Source organism: Stegostoma tigrinum, chromosome 12 (assembly GCF_030684315.1).
Source record: "Stegostoma tigrinum isolate sSteTig4 chromosome 12, sSteTig4.hap1, whole genome shotgun sequence".
Lineage (NCBI taxonomy): Eukaryota > Metazoa > Chordata > Chondrichthyes > Orectolobiformes > Stegostomatidae > Stegostoma > Stegostoma tigrinum.
In genome coordinates this window covers 78,043,006-78,056,526 of record NC_081365.1, presented here as the reverse complement: position 1 = coordinate 78,056,526, position 13,521 = coordinate 78,043,006, and the positions used below count along the sequence as shown (strand labels likewise).

General features: G+C 60.4%; 1 protein-coding gene across 6 annotated transcripts in view; it reads left to right on the top strand.

Annotated features, from left to right (window-relative positions):
• Positions 1–13,521, top strand: part of phldb2b (pleckstrin homology-like domain, family B, member 2b) — a 158,261-nt gene that overhangs the window by 73,049 nt on the left and 71,691 nt on the right. For all 6 annotated transcript variants that reach the window (XM_059650469.1, XM_059650467.1, XM_059650468.1 and 3 more), the window contains one exon: positions 1,749–2,243. In XM_059650469.1, the coding sequence (XP_059506452.1) occupies positions 1,749–2,243 (495 nt within the window). The remainder of the gene's footprint in view (positions 1–1,748; positions 2,244–13,521) is intronic.

Genomic DNA, 13,521 nt, shown 5'->3' with positions numbered 1-13,521 from the left:
GTCCGCCTCCCCCTCTCTCCCTATTTATTCCAGTTCCCTCTCCCCATCCCCCTCTCTGATGAAGGGTCTAGGCCCGAAACGTCAGCTTTTGTGCTCCTGAGATGCTGCTTGCCTTGCTGTGTTCATCCAGCCTCACACTTTATTATCTCTCTCTTACACTGCTGATGTCAGGTTTGCCTATTGCTGGCATTTCCCCTTTCCTATGGATAAATCATGAGAAATAGTACCACGATTGGGCCATTTAGCCACTTGAGTCTGCTCTACATTTCAATAAAGTCATGGTTGATCCAACTGTGTCCTCAACTCCTTTTCTCTTCCCCATACTCTTGACTCCCTGATAGATCAAAACTTAGTCTAATTCAGCCAAGAATATATTCAATTTCAAAGGCTCACATCTGACTGAAGATGTTCCTCCTCAGCTCTGACTTAAAAGAGAGAGGGCCAATTTTGAAACTGTGTCCTGTAGTTCCAGATTCCCCAAGAAAGGTTGCAACCTCTCAGCAGCTACCCTATTGAGTTCTGTCAGATTTTATATCTTTCAAAAAGTCCCCCCTCACACTCATTGGAGTTTAGAAGAATAGGTCCAACCTGCTTAACTTTTTGTCAAATCCCGTCATCCCAGGAATCAGTTTATTGAGTCTTCCCTAAGCTGTGTCCAATTGATCAATATCTTTCCTTTAACAAGGAGACCAAAAATGTAAGTGGTAATCTAGGTAAGCCCAGTTAGTTATGGGAGGATTGCTTGCTTTTGTACTTCATAACCCTCTTAGAAAAAAGGCTGATATTGTATTTGCCTTCTCAATGACTTGCGGCAACTTTGTTTTTATTCATCCACGGGATTAGGGTGACACTGGTTCGGCTAGCATTTATTCCCCATCCCTAATTGCCCAGGGACCATATTGTCTGGAATGACATGTAGGCCAGACCAGGTAAGGACGGCAATTTCCTTCTCTAAAGGACATTAGTGACCCATATGGGTTTTTCCACCAATTGACAACGGTTTCATGGTCATCATTAGACTCATAATTCCAGATTTTTTTATTTAAAATTGAATTCAAATTCCATCATCTACCATGGCAGGACTCAAACCCAGGCCCCCATAGGTCTCTGGATTAACATTCTAGTGATAATACCCCTCGGCCATTGCCTCCCCTGAAGGCAAACTGCAAACTAGCTTTTCATGATTCACGTATCAGGCTACCCGGACCCCTTAGTCTGATAGCATTCTGCAGGCTCTTCCATTGAAATAATATTCTTCTTTTCTATTCCAGCTGCCAAAAAGGACAACTTCATGTTTTACTGCATTAAACTCTTATCTTCCAGTTACTTACTCACTTAGCCTATCCATAACTCTTTTTTTTCCTACTTACGTATCATTAACAGATTTGTCTACAGTATATAACTGTACATACAGTTTATCCAAGTCACTGTAAATATTTGAGGCCCTTCACTGATTTCTGGGCCAATCCACTAGTTACAGTTTATCAACGTGAATGTGACCCAATTGCATGTGATTTGAAGATGTGACCGACCTTTCATCTGTGAGTCTAACAGACTAATGATAGCTTTTTGCTAGGTAGGTACACCATGGAACATGGAGCAAAAGCTGGTCAATGGAGTTGAGGTGCTACCATGAACTAGTTGAAAGGAATAGAAGACTGTGTGGGCTAAATGGTGGATTCCTGGTCCTAATGCTCATTCTACTGTTTGACTGATTCAGTAACTGTGGCAATCTTGTGGTCTTGCAGGAACGCCAGCGTCTGGAAACAATTTTGAACCTCTGTTCAGAATACAATAAAACAGATGAAAGCACAGCAGGGGCAGTGGTGAGCAACATCGAGAAGATTGGAGAGGAGCTCCAGAAACTGGCCCTGTCACCAAACAGAGTGCAGTCCCCACAACTGGAGCCCAGTGAGTGCAATGAAACAGAGATGAGGGCGTTTGCGAGACCCTATCACAGCTCGTCCTCTGCATTTGATTTCAGCCCATCTGATCAAAGATCAGCCAGACAGCCAGGTGTCCCAGAAGTGGATGGCTATGCTGAGTTAAACCGTCTCCGTTCCGGGAGGCCTTTCCAAGTGATGTCTTCCAGTCCATCCGAGCACTGTCGGAGGTACTCAGCTGACTCCCCATCATCGTCTTCTCCAAGGGCCCCTCGCCAGCTGATGAGGAATGCTGGAGACAGAGCAAGTCCATATGCTGATAGTGTGGAGCCAGGTGTCTCGGACAACATCTGCAATGTGGTGAGTTTTCCCATCCTGCATGAGGCTTGGCATTTTCTCTGAGGTAGATTTTCACCAGGTCCCTAGAATAAAGAATCAGTTCTGACTACAGCCATTGCTGTGTGACTGGGGCCCTCTCAAACATAACGGGATCGTGGAGGAAGAGATGAATCTAAACCTCAGTGGTATGGGCATCCCAGCTATCACCTGCCAATATGAAATTAAATGGCACAAGAAAAGGTGTCGGCTGTGGAATGACTGCTGATTACCCAGCATTTGCCCGGTATTACAGCCCAACACAGATTGAAATCATGACCTGAGATAATGGGAACTGCAGATCTTGGAGAATCCGAGATAACAAAATGTGGAGCTGGATGAACATAGCAGGCCAAGCAGCATCTTAGGAGCACGAAAGCTGACATTTCGGAACTAGACCCTTCATCAGAAAAAGTCTAAGCCTGAAACGTCAGCTTTCGTGCTGCTAAGATACTGCTTGGCCTGCTGTGTTCATCCAGCTCCACACTTTGTTATCTTGAAATCATGACTTGCCTGGTTTGAATTTAAACAGAAGTTTGAAAGTTCACTGATCCCTGGTGCATTCTCCATGACAACATCTCTACCAATGACAGTCCACTTACCAGCTGATTGGCACCCCCTTTTTGGGATTTAATATTCTTGTAACTTCTGCCCCAGTGGATGCATGATGACAAGCTTTGCCATGTCTCTTTTTCTTTCAGCAGCAATTCATGTGTTTAGTTTTGTAAGTTGTGAGTTTTAAGTAACTTAATATTTGTATTCTCTGCTCAGTCTCTACGGCTGCAATCAGCCCAGCTGTTCACAAATCGAGCTGTCACTTAGCACATATTTGGCCTGATGCGCATCTCATCTGACGGGTGTTAAGTGACAGCAGAGTGTCAAATACTGGATAATCAAGAAGTGGTGCATCGATAGCTGTTGTTTCAAATTGGAATGGTGTTAATTGGCACCACTCTTCTCATCTCCATGAACCATAGATACATAAGGCACAGGGGGAGGTACATTGTACAAGAGATGGCTGTTAACTAGAATAATCCAAGACTATCACTCCATAGACGCATGATTTCAGTGGCTCTAAATATTCTGTCTCCCAAGCAGGAACAGCAAATTCACATCTACTTGTCCTGCATTAGAGAGAAATGCAAAATACAAGTTGTGTAACAGTGGGATGACAGTTGATTTCCACCAGGTGACATTCAGAGTTACAATGCCAGTCATTGACATTGACAGCTTAGATATTGCATGGAACACCAGGAGAACCTCACGCCATCCATCCTCCCATGAGAGCAGACAAGATCATAGTTTAATGTCTCTCTGAGAAGTGGTTCCTCTGCTGGTGCTGTACACTATCATTTTACGACTTGAGTGTCAGCCTGAAAAGAGGAGCTTGAGTCTTGATAAGACCATAAGATATAGGAGTCGTCCCATCATGTCTGCACTGCCATTCAGTGATGGCTGATGTGTTTCCGAACACCATTTCCCTGCCTTCTCCCCATAGCCCTTGATCCCTTACTAATCAATAACCTATCTATCTCTGTGTTAAATGCACTCAACGACATGGTGCCCACTGCCTTCTGCAGCAATGAATTCCACAGGTTCACCAACCTTTGGCTGAAGAAATTCCTCTTCATCAAAGTTTTAAAGTGTTGTCCCTTCACTCTGAGGCTGTCCTTACGGGATCTAGTCTGTCCTACTCACAGAAGCATCTTCTCTACATTCACCCTATCCAGTATTCTGTAAATTTCATTGAGAACCCCCATATCCTTTAAAATACAGCGGAACAGACCCAGAGTCCTCAACCAACCCTCATGCGACAGGCCCTTTATTCCCGGGAGCATTCTTATGAATCTTCTCTGGAACCCCTGTAATGCCAGTACATCCTTCCTTCGATATGGGGCTCAAAACTGCTTGCAATATTCCAAATGCAGTCTGACCAGATCCTTATACAGCCTCAGCAGTACATCCCTACTCTTGTATTCTTGCTGTCTTGAAATGAATGCCAACATTGCATTTGCCTTCCTTGCTGCCAACTGAGCTTGCATGTTAATCTTAAACATATCCTGAACTAGGACTTCCAAGTCCCTTTTGTGCATCAGATTTTCAAAACTTTTAACCATTTAGAAAATAGTCTATGCCTCTAACCTTCCTACCATAGCATAGCTCACACTTCTACACTTTGTATTCCATCTGTCATTTCTTTACCTGCTCTCCTAGCCTGTCTAAGTCCTTCCGCTTCCTGAACATTTACCTGTTCCCCCATTATATTTGTGTCATCTGCAAACTTGGCAACAATACCCACAGTTTCTTCCTACAAATTCTTAATGTATAGTGTGAGTAGTTGTGGTCTCAACACAGACTCCTGCAAACTTCACTCGTCACCAGCTGCAGTCCTGAAAAAGACCACTTTGGCCCCACTCTCGGCCTCTGTCAGTCAGCCAATCCTCTATCTATGTCAGTACCTTGCCCCTAACACCACTCTTATCTTATTAAGCAGCTTCCTGTGTGGCACCTTCTGAAAGGCCTTCTATAAATCTGAATAGAACATGTCCACTGTCAAGCTCCAGAGTGACTTATATTATATTATGGTCACTGTCCCCTAGGGTTTCCTTCACCTGAAGCTCTATAATCAGGTCTATGTCATTATACCATCAAATCCAGGATTACCTATTCCCTAATGGGGTCTATCACAAGCTGCTCCAGAAAACTATCTTTCCATGAATTCCTTTTCTTGGGATCCGGTACCAATCTAATTTTTCCCAGTGCATATTGAAGTCCACTGTGATTATTGTAATAGTGTCTTTCCTACATTGTTTTGATATCTCCGGATTTATTTTCTATCCTACCTCCTGACTACTGTGTGGAGGCCTGTCCATAACTCCTGTAGAGGTCTTTTACTCCCCTGCAGTTCCTTAACTCTACCTACACGGATTCTAAGCCTTGATGTTGGATCCAAGATGGGCATTCTACCGAGTTACCGTTGAAATTAAAGGGGAGAAGGTTACATTAGTGGTAATGTCACCAGTCCTGTAATCCAGAAGTCCTCTAGCAGCATGAGTTTAAATTCTACCGCAGTTGCTGAGTTCAATCAGTAAATCTGATGATAACGTTAGTCTTCGTAATGGTGACCATAAAATTATCATTGATTGTTGGGAAAATTGATCTGGTTCACTATTCTCCTTTAGAGAAGGAAATCCTTTCTGCCTTGGTCTGGCTTATGTGTAACTCCATACCCAAAGTAACTGACTGGCTCTTAAGTGCCCTCTGGCATGGCTGAATGAGTTACTCAGTTCAGGGGCAATTGGAGAGGGTCAACAAATGGTGTCTCTTGTAATAAAAATAATAGATCTTTTAAACTTTCGCCATATTTGGACATGAGACAGTCGAGTTCTGTCTTCAGATCAGTGGTTGGATGGGACAGTGTGGTTTAGATGGATGAGTGGTGAGAGGATGCTCAGTCTCAATGGTTTCCAAACTCAGATATGGAGAAATGAAGGCCTGGATGTCGGTGTACGGTTTCCTGCGTTTAACTTAAACTGTTAGACCTGAACTAATGAATGTTGTTAACAGGAGACAGGATGATCAAAGGTACAGAATAGGAGAACTTCATAGCTACATAAATGTGGTTGGTTCTGAAGTAACTTGCGAAATGGACAAAGAAACCACTCAGGTGCAGGTTAATTTGGGATAGGAAAAAAATGGCTGCACTATCAGGGACCCTCATTCCATGGAAGTATAAAGAAATCTTTATTGTGCTTCTGTACTGTGTTAAAATTGAAGGGTCAGATGCAGTAAGGAATGCCAACAAAGAGTAAAAAAGTTGAGTGACAGACAACAGCACTGGAGATGGGAAATTCAGAGACCAAAGCTGTGTATGGGATATAGAGCAGGGAAATGGGAGGTTCAGTGCTGACTCACCCAAACAATCATCTGACATCTGTTTCATTTAAAACAGCAATCCTTCCAGTTAGCCCATCCAGCTGTCCCTGGAACTCTGTAGTAATCTCAGTGACTTGATGTGGAAGTGAGTGTCACCCTCCAGTCATCCCATGTGTTAGTGAATGTCTCTCTTGGTGTCCCCTTGTGTTAGTGAGCTCCTTTCTCAGTGTCTCTGTGTGATATTGATTTCCCCCTTGGCCACTCAGTTTGGCAGTAAGTGCCCCTCTTGGTGATGCTGCATGGCAATGAATATCCTCATTGGGCACCCTGCTTGGTTATGAGTTCCCCCTCAACTGATGGTGAGATTCTCCTCGCTGCTGTCCTGTTTGATCGACAGTGACAATGGGAATTTGTCACTATCTCTTTTGCACGCTGTCTTTCACACACTCTCTCTTGCACGCACACTGTCTCGCATGCCCTCTCTCTCTTTCTGTCTCTCTATCTCTCTCTCTCTCCCTGTCTCTCACTCTCACTGTTGCACACCGGCTCTCTCAATCTCTGGCATGCCCCGCCCGCCCCCCTCTCCCTCGCAGGCGCGCCCCGCCCGCCCCCCTCTCCCTCGCAGGCGCGCCCCGCCCCCCTCTCCCTCGCAGGCGCGCCCCGCCCGCCCGCCCCCCTCTCCCTCGCAGGCGCGCCCCGCCCGCCCGCCCCCCTCTCCCTCGCAGGCGCGCCCCGCCCGCCCGCCCCCCTCTCCCTCGCAGGCGCGCCCCGCCCGCCCGCCCCCCTCTCCCTCGCAGGCGCGCCCCGCCCGCCCGCCCCCCTCTCCCTCGCAGGCGCGCCCCGCCCGCCCGCCCCCCTCTCCCTCGCAGGCGCGCCCCGCCCGCCCGCCCCCCCTCTCCCTCGCAGGCGCGCCCCGCCCGCCCGCCCCCCTCTCCCTCGCAGGCGCGCCCCGCCCGCCCGCCCCCCCTCTCCCTCGCAGGCGCGCCCCGCCCGCCCGCCCCCCCTCTCCCTCGCAGGCGCGCCCCGCCCGCCCGCCCCCCCTCTCCCTCGCAGGCGCGCCCCGCCCGCCCGCCCCCCCTCTCCCTCGCAGGCGCGCCCCGCCCGCCCGCCCCCCCTCTCCCTCGCAGGCGCGCCCCGCCCGCCCGCCCCCCTCTCCCTCGCAGGCGCGCCCCGCCCGCCCGCCCCCCTCTCCCTCGCAGGCGCGCCCCGCCCGCCCGCCCCCCTCTCCCTCGCAGGCGCGCCCCGCCCGCCCGCCCCCCTCTCCCTCGCAGGCGCGCCCCGCCCGCCCGCCCCCCTCTCCCTCGCAGGCGCGCCCCGCCCGCCCGCCCCCCTCTCCCTCGCAGGCGCGCCCCGCCCGCCCGCCCCCCTCTCCCTCGCAGGCGCGCCCCGCCCGCCCGCCCCCCTCTCCCTCGCAGGCGCGCCCCGCCCGCCCGCCCCCCTCTCCCTCGCAGGCGCGCCCCGCCCGCCCGCCCCCCTCTCCCTCGCAGGCGCGCCCCGCCCGCCCGCCCCCCTCTCCCTCGCAGGCGCGCCCCGCCCGCCCGCCCCCCTCTCCCTCGCAGGCGCGCCCCGCCCGCCCGCCCCCCCTCTCCCTCGCAGGCGCGCCCCGCCCGCCCGCCCCCCCTCTCCCTCGCAGGCGCGCCCCGCCCGCCCGCCCCCCCTCTCCCTCGCAGGCGCGCCCCGCCCGCCCGCCCCCCCTCTCCCTCGCAGGCGCGCCCCGCCCGCCCGCCCCCCTCTCCCTCGCAGGCGCGCCCCGCCCGCCCGCCCCCCCTCTCCCTCGCAGGCGCGCCCCGCCCGCCCGCCCCCCCTCTCCCTCGCAGGCGCGCCCCGCCCGCCCGCCCCCCCTCTCCCTCGCAGGCGCGCCCCGCCCGCCCGCCCCCCCTCTCCCTCGCAGGCGCGCCCCGCCCGCCCGCCCCCCCTCTCCCTCGCAGGCGCGCCCCGCCCGCCCGCCCCCCCTCTCCCTCGCAGGCGCGCCCCGCCCGCCCGCCCCCCCTCTCCCTCGCAGGCGCGCCCCGCCCGCCCGCCCCCCCTCTCCCTCGCAGGCGCGCCCCGCCCGCCCGCCCCCCCTCTCCCTCGCAGGCGCGCCCCGCCCGCCCGCCCCCCCTCTCCCTCGCAGGCGCGCCCCGCCCGCCCGCCCCCCTCTCCCTCGCAGGCGCGCCCCGCCCGCCCGCCCCCCTCTCCCTCGCAGGCGCGCCCCGCCCGCCCGCCCCCCTCTCCCTCGCAGGCGCGCCCCGCCCGCCCGCCCCCCTCTCCCTCGCAGGCGCGCCCCGCCCGCCCGCCCCCCTCTCCCTCGCAGGCGCGCCCCGCCCGCCCGCCCCCCTCTCCCTCGCAGGCGCGCCCCGCCCGCCCGCCCCCCTCTCCCTCGCAGGCGCGCCCCGCCCGCCCGCCCCCCTCTCCCTCGCAGGCGCGCCCCGCCCGCCCGCCCCCCTCTCCCTCGCAGGCGCGCCCCGCCCGCCCGCCCCCCTCTCCCTCGCAGGCGCGCCCCGCCCGCCCGCCCCCCTCTCCCTCGCAGGCGCGCCCCGCCCGCCCGCCCCCCTCTCCCTCGCAGGCGCGCCCCGCCCGCCCGCCCCCCTCTCCCTCGCAGGCGCGCCCCGCCCGCCCGCCCCCCCTCTCCCTCGCAGGCGCGCCCCGCCCGCCCGCCCCCCCCCTCTCCCTCGCAGGCGCGCCCCGCCCGCCCGCCCCCCCCTCTCCCTCGCAGGCGCGCCCCGCCCGCCCGCCCCCGCCCCCCTCTCCCTCGCAGGCGCGCCCCGCCCGCCCGCCCGCCCCCCTCTCCCTCGCAGGCGCGCCCCGCCCGCCCGCCCGCCCCCCTCTCCCTCGCAGGCGCGCCCCGCCCGCCCGCCCGCCCCCCTCTCCCTCGCAGGCGCGCCCCGCCCGCCCGCCCGCCCCCCTCTCCCTCGCAGGCGCGCCCCGCCCGCCCGCCCGCCCCCCTCTCCCTCGCAGGCGCGCCCCGCCCGCCCGCCCGCCCCCCTCTCCCTCGCAGGCGCGCCCCGCCCGCCCGCCCGCCCCCCTCTCCCTCGCAGGCGCGCCCCGCCCGCCCGCCCGCCCCCCTCTCCCTCGCAGGCGCGCCCCGCCCGCCCGCCCGCCCCCCTCTCCCTCGCACCGCCCGCCCGCCCCCCTCTCCCTCGCAGGCGCGCCCCGCCCGCCCGCCCCCCTCTCCCTCGCAGGCGCGCCCCGCCCGCCCGCCCCCCTCTCCCTCGCAGGCGCGCCCCGCCCGCCCGCCCCCCTCTCCCTCGCAGGCGCGCCCCGCCCGCCCGCCCCCCTCTCCCTCGCAGGCGCGCCCCGCCCGCCCGCCCCCCTCTCCCTCGCAGGCGCGCCCCGCCCGCCCGCCCCCCTCTCCCTCGCAGGCGCGCCCCGCCCGCCCGCCCCCCTCTCCCTCGCAGGCGCGCCCCGCCCGCCCGCCCCCCTCTCCCTCGCAGGCGCGCCCCGCCCGCCCGCCCCCCTCTCCCTCGCAGGCGCGCCCCGCCCGCCCGCCCCCCTCTCCCTCGCAGGCGCGCCCCGCCCGCCCGCCCCCCTCTCCCTCGCAGGCGCGCCCCGCCCGCCCGCCCCCCCTCTCCCTCGCAGGCGCGCCCCGCCCGCCCCGCCCCCCCCCCCGCCCCCCCGCCCGCCTCTCCCTCGCAGGCGCGCCCCGCCCGCCCGCCCGCCCCCCTCTCCCTCGCAGGCGCGCCCCGCCCGCCCGCCCCCCTCTCCCTCGCAGGCGCGCCCCGCCCGCCCGCCCCCCTCTCCCTCGCAGGCGCGCCCCGCCCGCCCGCCCCCCTCTCCCTCGCAGGCGCGCCCCGCCCGCCCGCCCCCCTCTCCCTCGCAGGCGCGCCCCGCCCGCCCGCCCCCCTCTCCCTCGCAGGCGCGCCCCGCCCGCCCGCCCCCCTCTCCCTCGCAGGCGCGCCCCGCCCGCCCGCCCCCCTCTCCCTCGCAGGCGCGCCCCGCCCGCCCGCCCCCCTCTCCCTCGCAGGCGCGCCCCGCCCGCCCGCCCCCCTCTCCCTCGCAGGCGCGCCCCGCCCGCCCGCCCCCCTCTCCCTCGCAGGCGCGCCCCGCCCGCCCGCCCCCCTCTCCCTCGCAGGCGCGCCCCGCCCGCCCGCCCGCCTCTCCCTCGCAGGCGCGCCCCGCCCGCCCGCCCGCCTCTCCCTCGCAGGCGCGCCCCGCCCGCCCGCCCGCCCCCCTCTCCCTCGCAGGCGCGCCCCGCCCGCCCGCCCGCCCCCCTCTCCCTCGCAGGCGCGCCCCGCCCGCCCGCCCGCCCCCCTCTCCCTCGCAGGCGCGCCCCGCCCGCCCGCCCGCCCCCCTCTCCCTCGCAGGCGCGCCCCGCCCGCCCGCCCGCCCCCCTCTCCCTCGCAGGCGCGCCCCGCCCGCCCGCCCGCCCCCCTCTCCCTCGCAGGCGCGCCCCGCCCGCCCGCCCGCCCCCCTCTCCCTCGCAGGCGCGCCCCGCCCGCCCGCCCGCCCCCCTCTCCCTCGCAGGCGCGCCCCGCCCGCCCGCCCGCCCCCCTCTCCCTCGCAGGCGCGCCCCGCCCGCCCGCCCGCCCCCCTCTCCCTCGCAGGCGCGCCCCGCCCGCCCGCCCGCCCCCCTCTCCCTCGCAGGCGCGCCCCGCCCGCCCGCCCGCCCCCCTCTCCCTCGCAGGCGCGCCCCGCCCGCCCGCCCGCCCCCCTCTCCCTCGCAGGCGCGCCCCGCCCGCCCGCCCGCCCCCCTCTCCCTCGCAGGCGCGCCCCGCCCGCCCGCCCGCCCCCCTCTCCCTCGCAGGCGCGCCCCGCCCGCCCGCCCCCCTCTCCCTCGCAGGCGCGCCCCGCCCGCCCGCCCCCCTCTCCCGCCCCCCCGCCCGCCCCCCCCTCCCGCCCCCCCGCCCGCCCCCCCTCTCCCGCCCGCCCGCCCGCCCCCCCTCTCCCGCCCGCCCGCCCGCCCCCCACTCCCTCGCAGGCGCGCCCCGCCCCCCCTCTCCCTCGTCGGCGCGCCCCGCCCCCCCGCCCCCCCTCTCCCTCGTCGGCGCGCCCCGCCCCCCCGCCCCCCCTCTCCCTCGTCGGCGCGCCCCGCCCCCCCGCCCCCCCTCTCCCTCGTCGGCGCGCCCCCGCCCCCTCTCCCTCGTCGGCGCGCCCCGCCCCCCCGCCCCCCTCTCCCTCGTCGGCGCGCCCCGCCCTGGCCGCCCCCTCTCCCTCGTCGGCGCGCCCCGCCCCCCTCTCCCTCGCAGGCACGCCCCGCCCGCCCGCCCCCCCCTCCCTCCCTCGCAGGCACGCCCCGCCCGCCCGCCCCCCCCTCCCTCCCTCGCAGGCACGCCCACGCCCTGCTCGCCCGCCCTGCCCGCCCCCTGTCTCGCTGGCACGCCCCGCCCACCCTCTCTCTCTGTCTTTTTCTACTATTTGGTGTTTTAGCTTCAGCTACCTGGCCGATCTTCTGAGCCTGCCATTTTCTTCTGAAGTGATCCACAGGTTTCCCGACATTTCGAGGAGTTGCCTGTCCTTCACTCTGCTGTCATCGTTACATACCTCAGTACCACTCCACCAGCCTCTGGATTCAGCACATCATCTTCCACCACTTCTGTAATCTGTCCTAATTACCAATGGCACTTTTCTCTCCTCACCCTTATCTGCTTTCTGGAGGGACCACTCTCTCTGTGACCCCCTTGCCTGCTCCACATTCCCCACTCGCCCCACCACTCCGGCACTTTTCCCTGCAATATTAGGAAGTGATACACTTGCCAGTACACCTCCTCCCTCATCCCTATCCCAGGCCCCAAGGAAACCTTCCGCATTAAACAGATGTTCACCTGCACCTCTGCTAATGTGGTATATTGTATTCTCTGTTCTGATGAGGCTTCCTGTACATTGGGGAAACCAAGAAGAGTCTTGGAGACCGCTTTATGGAACACCTACGCTCAGTTCGTGACAAATAATTGCACCTCCCAGTCACGAACCGCTTCAACTCCCCCTCCCACTCCTTGGACAACATGCCCATCCTGGGCCTATTCCCGTGCTAGAGCGATGCCACCCAAAGGCTGCAGGAACTGCACCTCACATTTCGCTTGGGAATCCTGCATCCAGGTTTCAATTTGGACTTTACAAGCTTCAAAATCTCCCCACCCCCGACCTCATCCCAAAACCAGCCCAGCTTGTCCCTGCCTCCTTGACCAGTCCATCTTTTCTCCCACCTATCCGCTCCTCCCACCTCACTGACCAACCTCCACCCCCACCCCCACCTCCTACCTACCAGCATCATCCCCACCTCCTTGACTTGTCCATCTTCCCTTGACTGACCAACGCCCATCCTAACTCCCCACCTACACTCATCTTTATGGGTTCCATCCCTGCCTTCTTGACCAGTCCGTCACCTCTCCACCTATCTGGTCCTTTATCCATCTTCCATCCACCTCCCCCTCTTCTCTATTTGTTTCAGAGTCCCCTTCCCCTCACCCACTTCTGAAGAATGATCCAGATCCGAAATCTCAGCTTTCTTGCTCCTCTGATTCTGCCTAACCAGCTGTGTTCATCCAGCTCTACATCTTGTTACCTTAACCCCATGTCCTATGATTCATAATCTCTTTCCTGAATGAAACAGTTTATTCCTCAGTACTCTGTCCAGACCCCTCAGGATTTTGAATATCAGCCATCTCTTGGTCTTTTCCAAGGAGAAAAGTTCCAGTCTTTCCAGTTTATCTCCTAACCATAATTCCTTGTGCCTAGCGTTGTTCTCATGACTCTTTTCTGTGAAACAGCAGAATCCAGTGGCTTCACACCTTTCCAAAGTTCTAGGGCCTAGAACTGGATGCACTACTGCAGCTGAGATACAGCCAGTTGTTTTTAATTCATGTACAATGTAGCCACCTCACTCTTGGGCTCTGTGCCCCTACAGCATGGTATTTGTTTGATTAACCATGCTTTCAACATTCAACATGTCTGCTACCTTCAACAATTTGTGCATAGATACCCCCAGGCTCCCCTGCTGCTTTAGTATTTTGCAACTGCAACCACCGCCCCCCCACCCCCCCACCTTTCCTATTGTTTGCGCTTCATCATTAAAAGCAAAGATAAGCCTTTGACGAGATGGCTGAGATATTTGTCTGTTCAATGATACCATGTTCTGAGAGATATGGGGTCCGGAAGGAAGAATGGGATTGTAGCAGATCTATAACGAGCTAAAATATGATACCACCCGGTCAGGGAACAGCATCTGGAGCTCTTTCCCTGTGGGCTGGTGAAATGCGACATTACACAGATGGTTCTGTGTTGACAACTGTAACCATTCGTATTGACTTATAAAAGGAAACTGTAGCATGCAGTCCAGTGGGTTTGCTGGGTCTTCTGTAGGTTATGGCATTTTGTATAATCTCAGTGATAATGGGATTTCCTCCACAGCCAGGGAGGAGCTGTATTCTGTTAGCATTTAACGCTGGCTCAGCTCTGTTCCATTCCACAT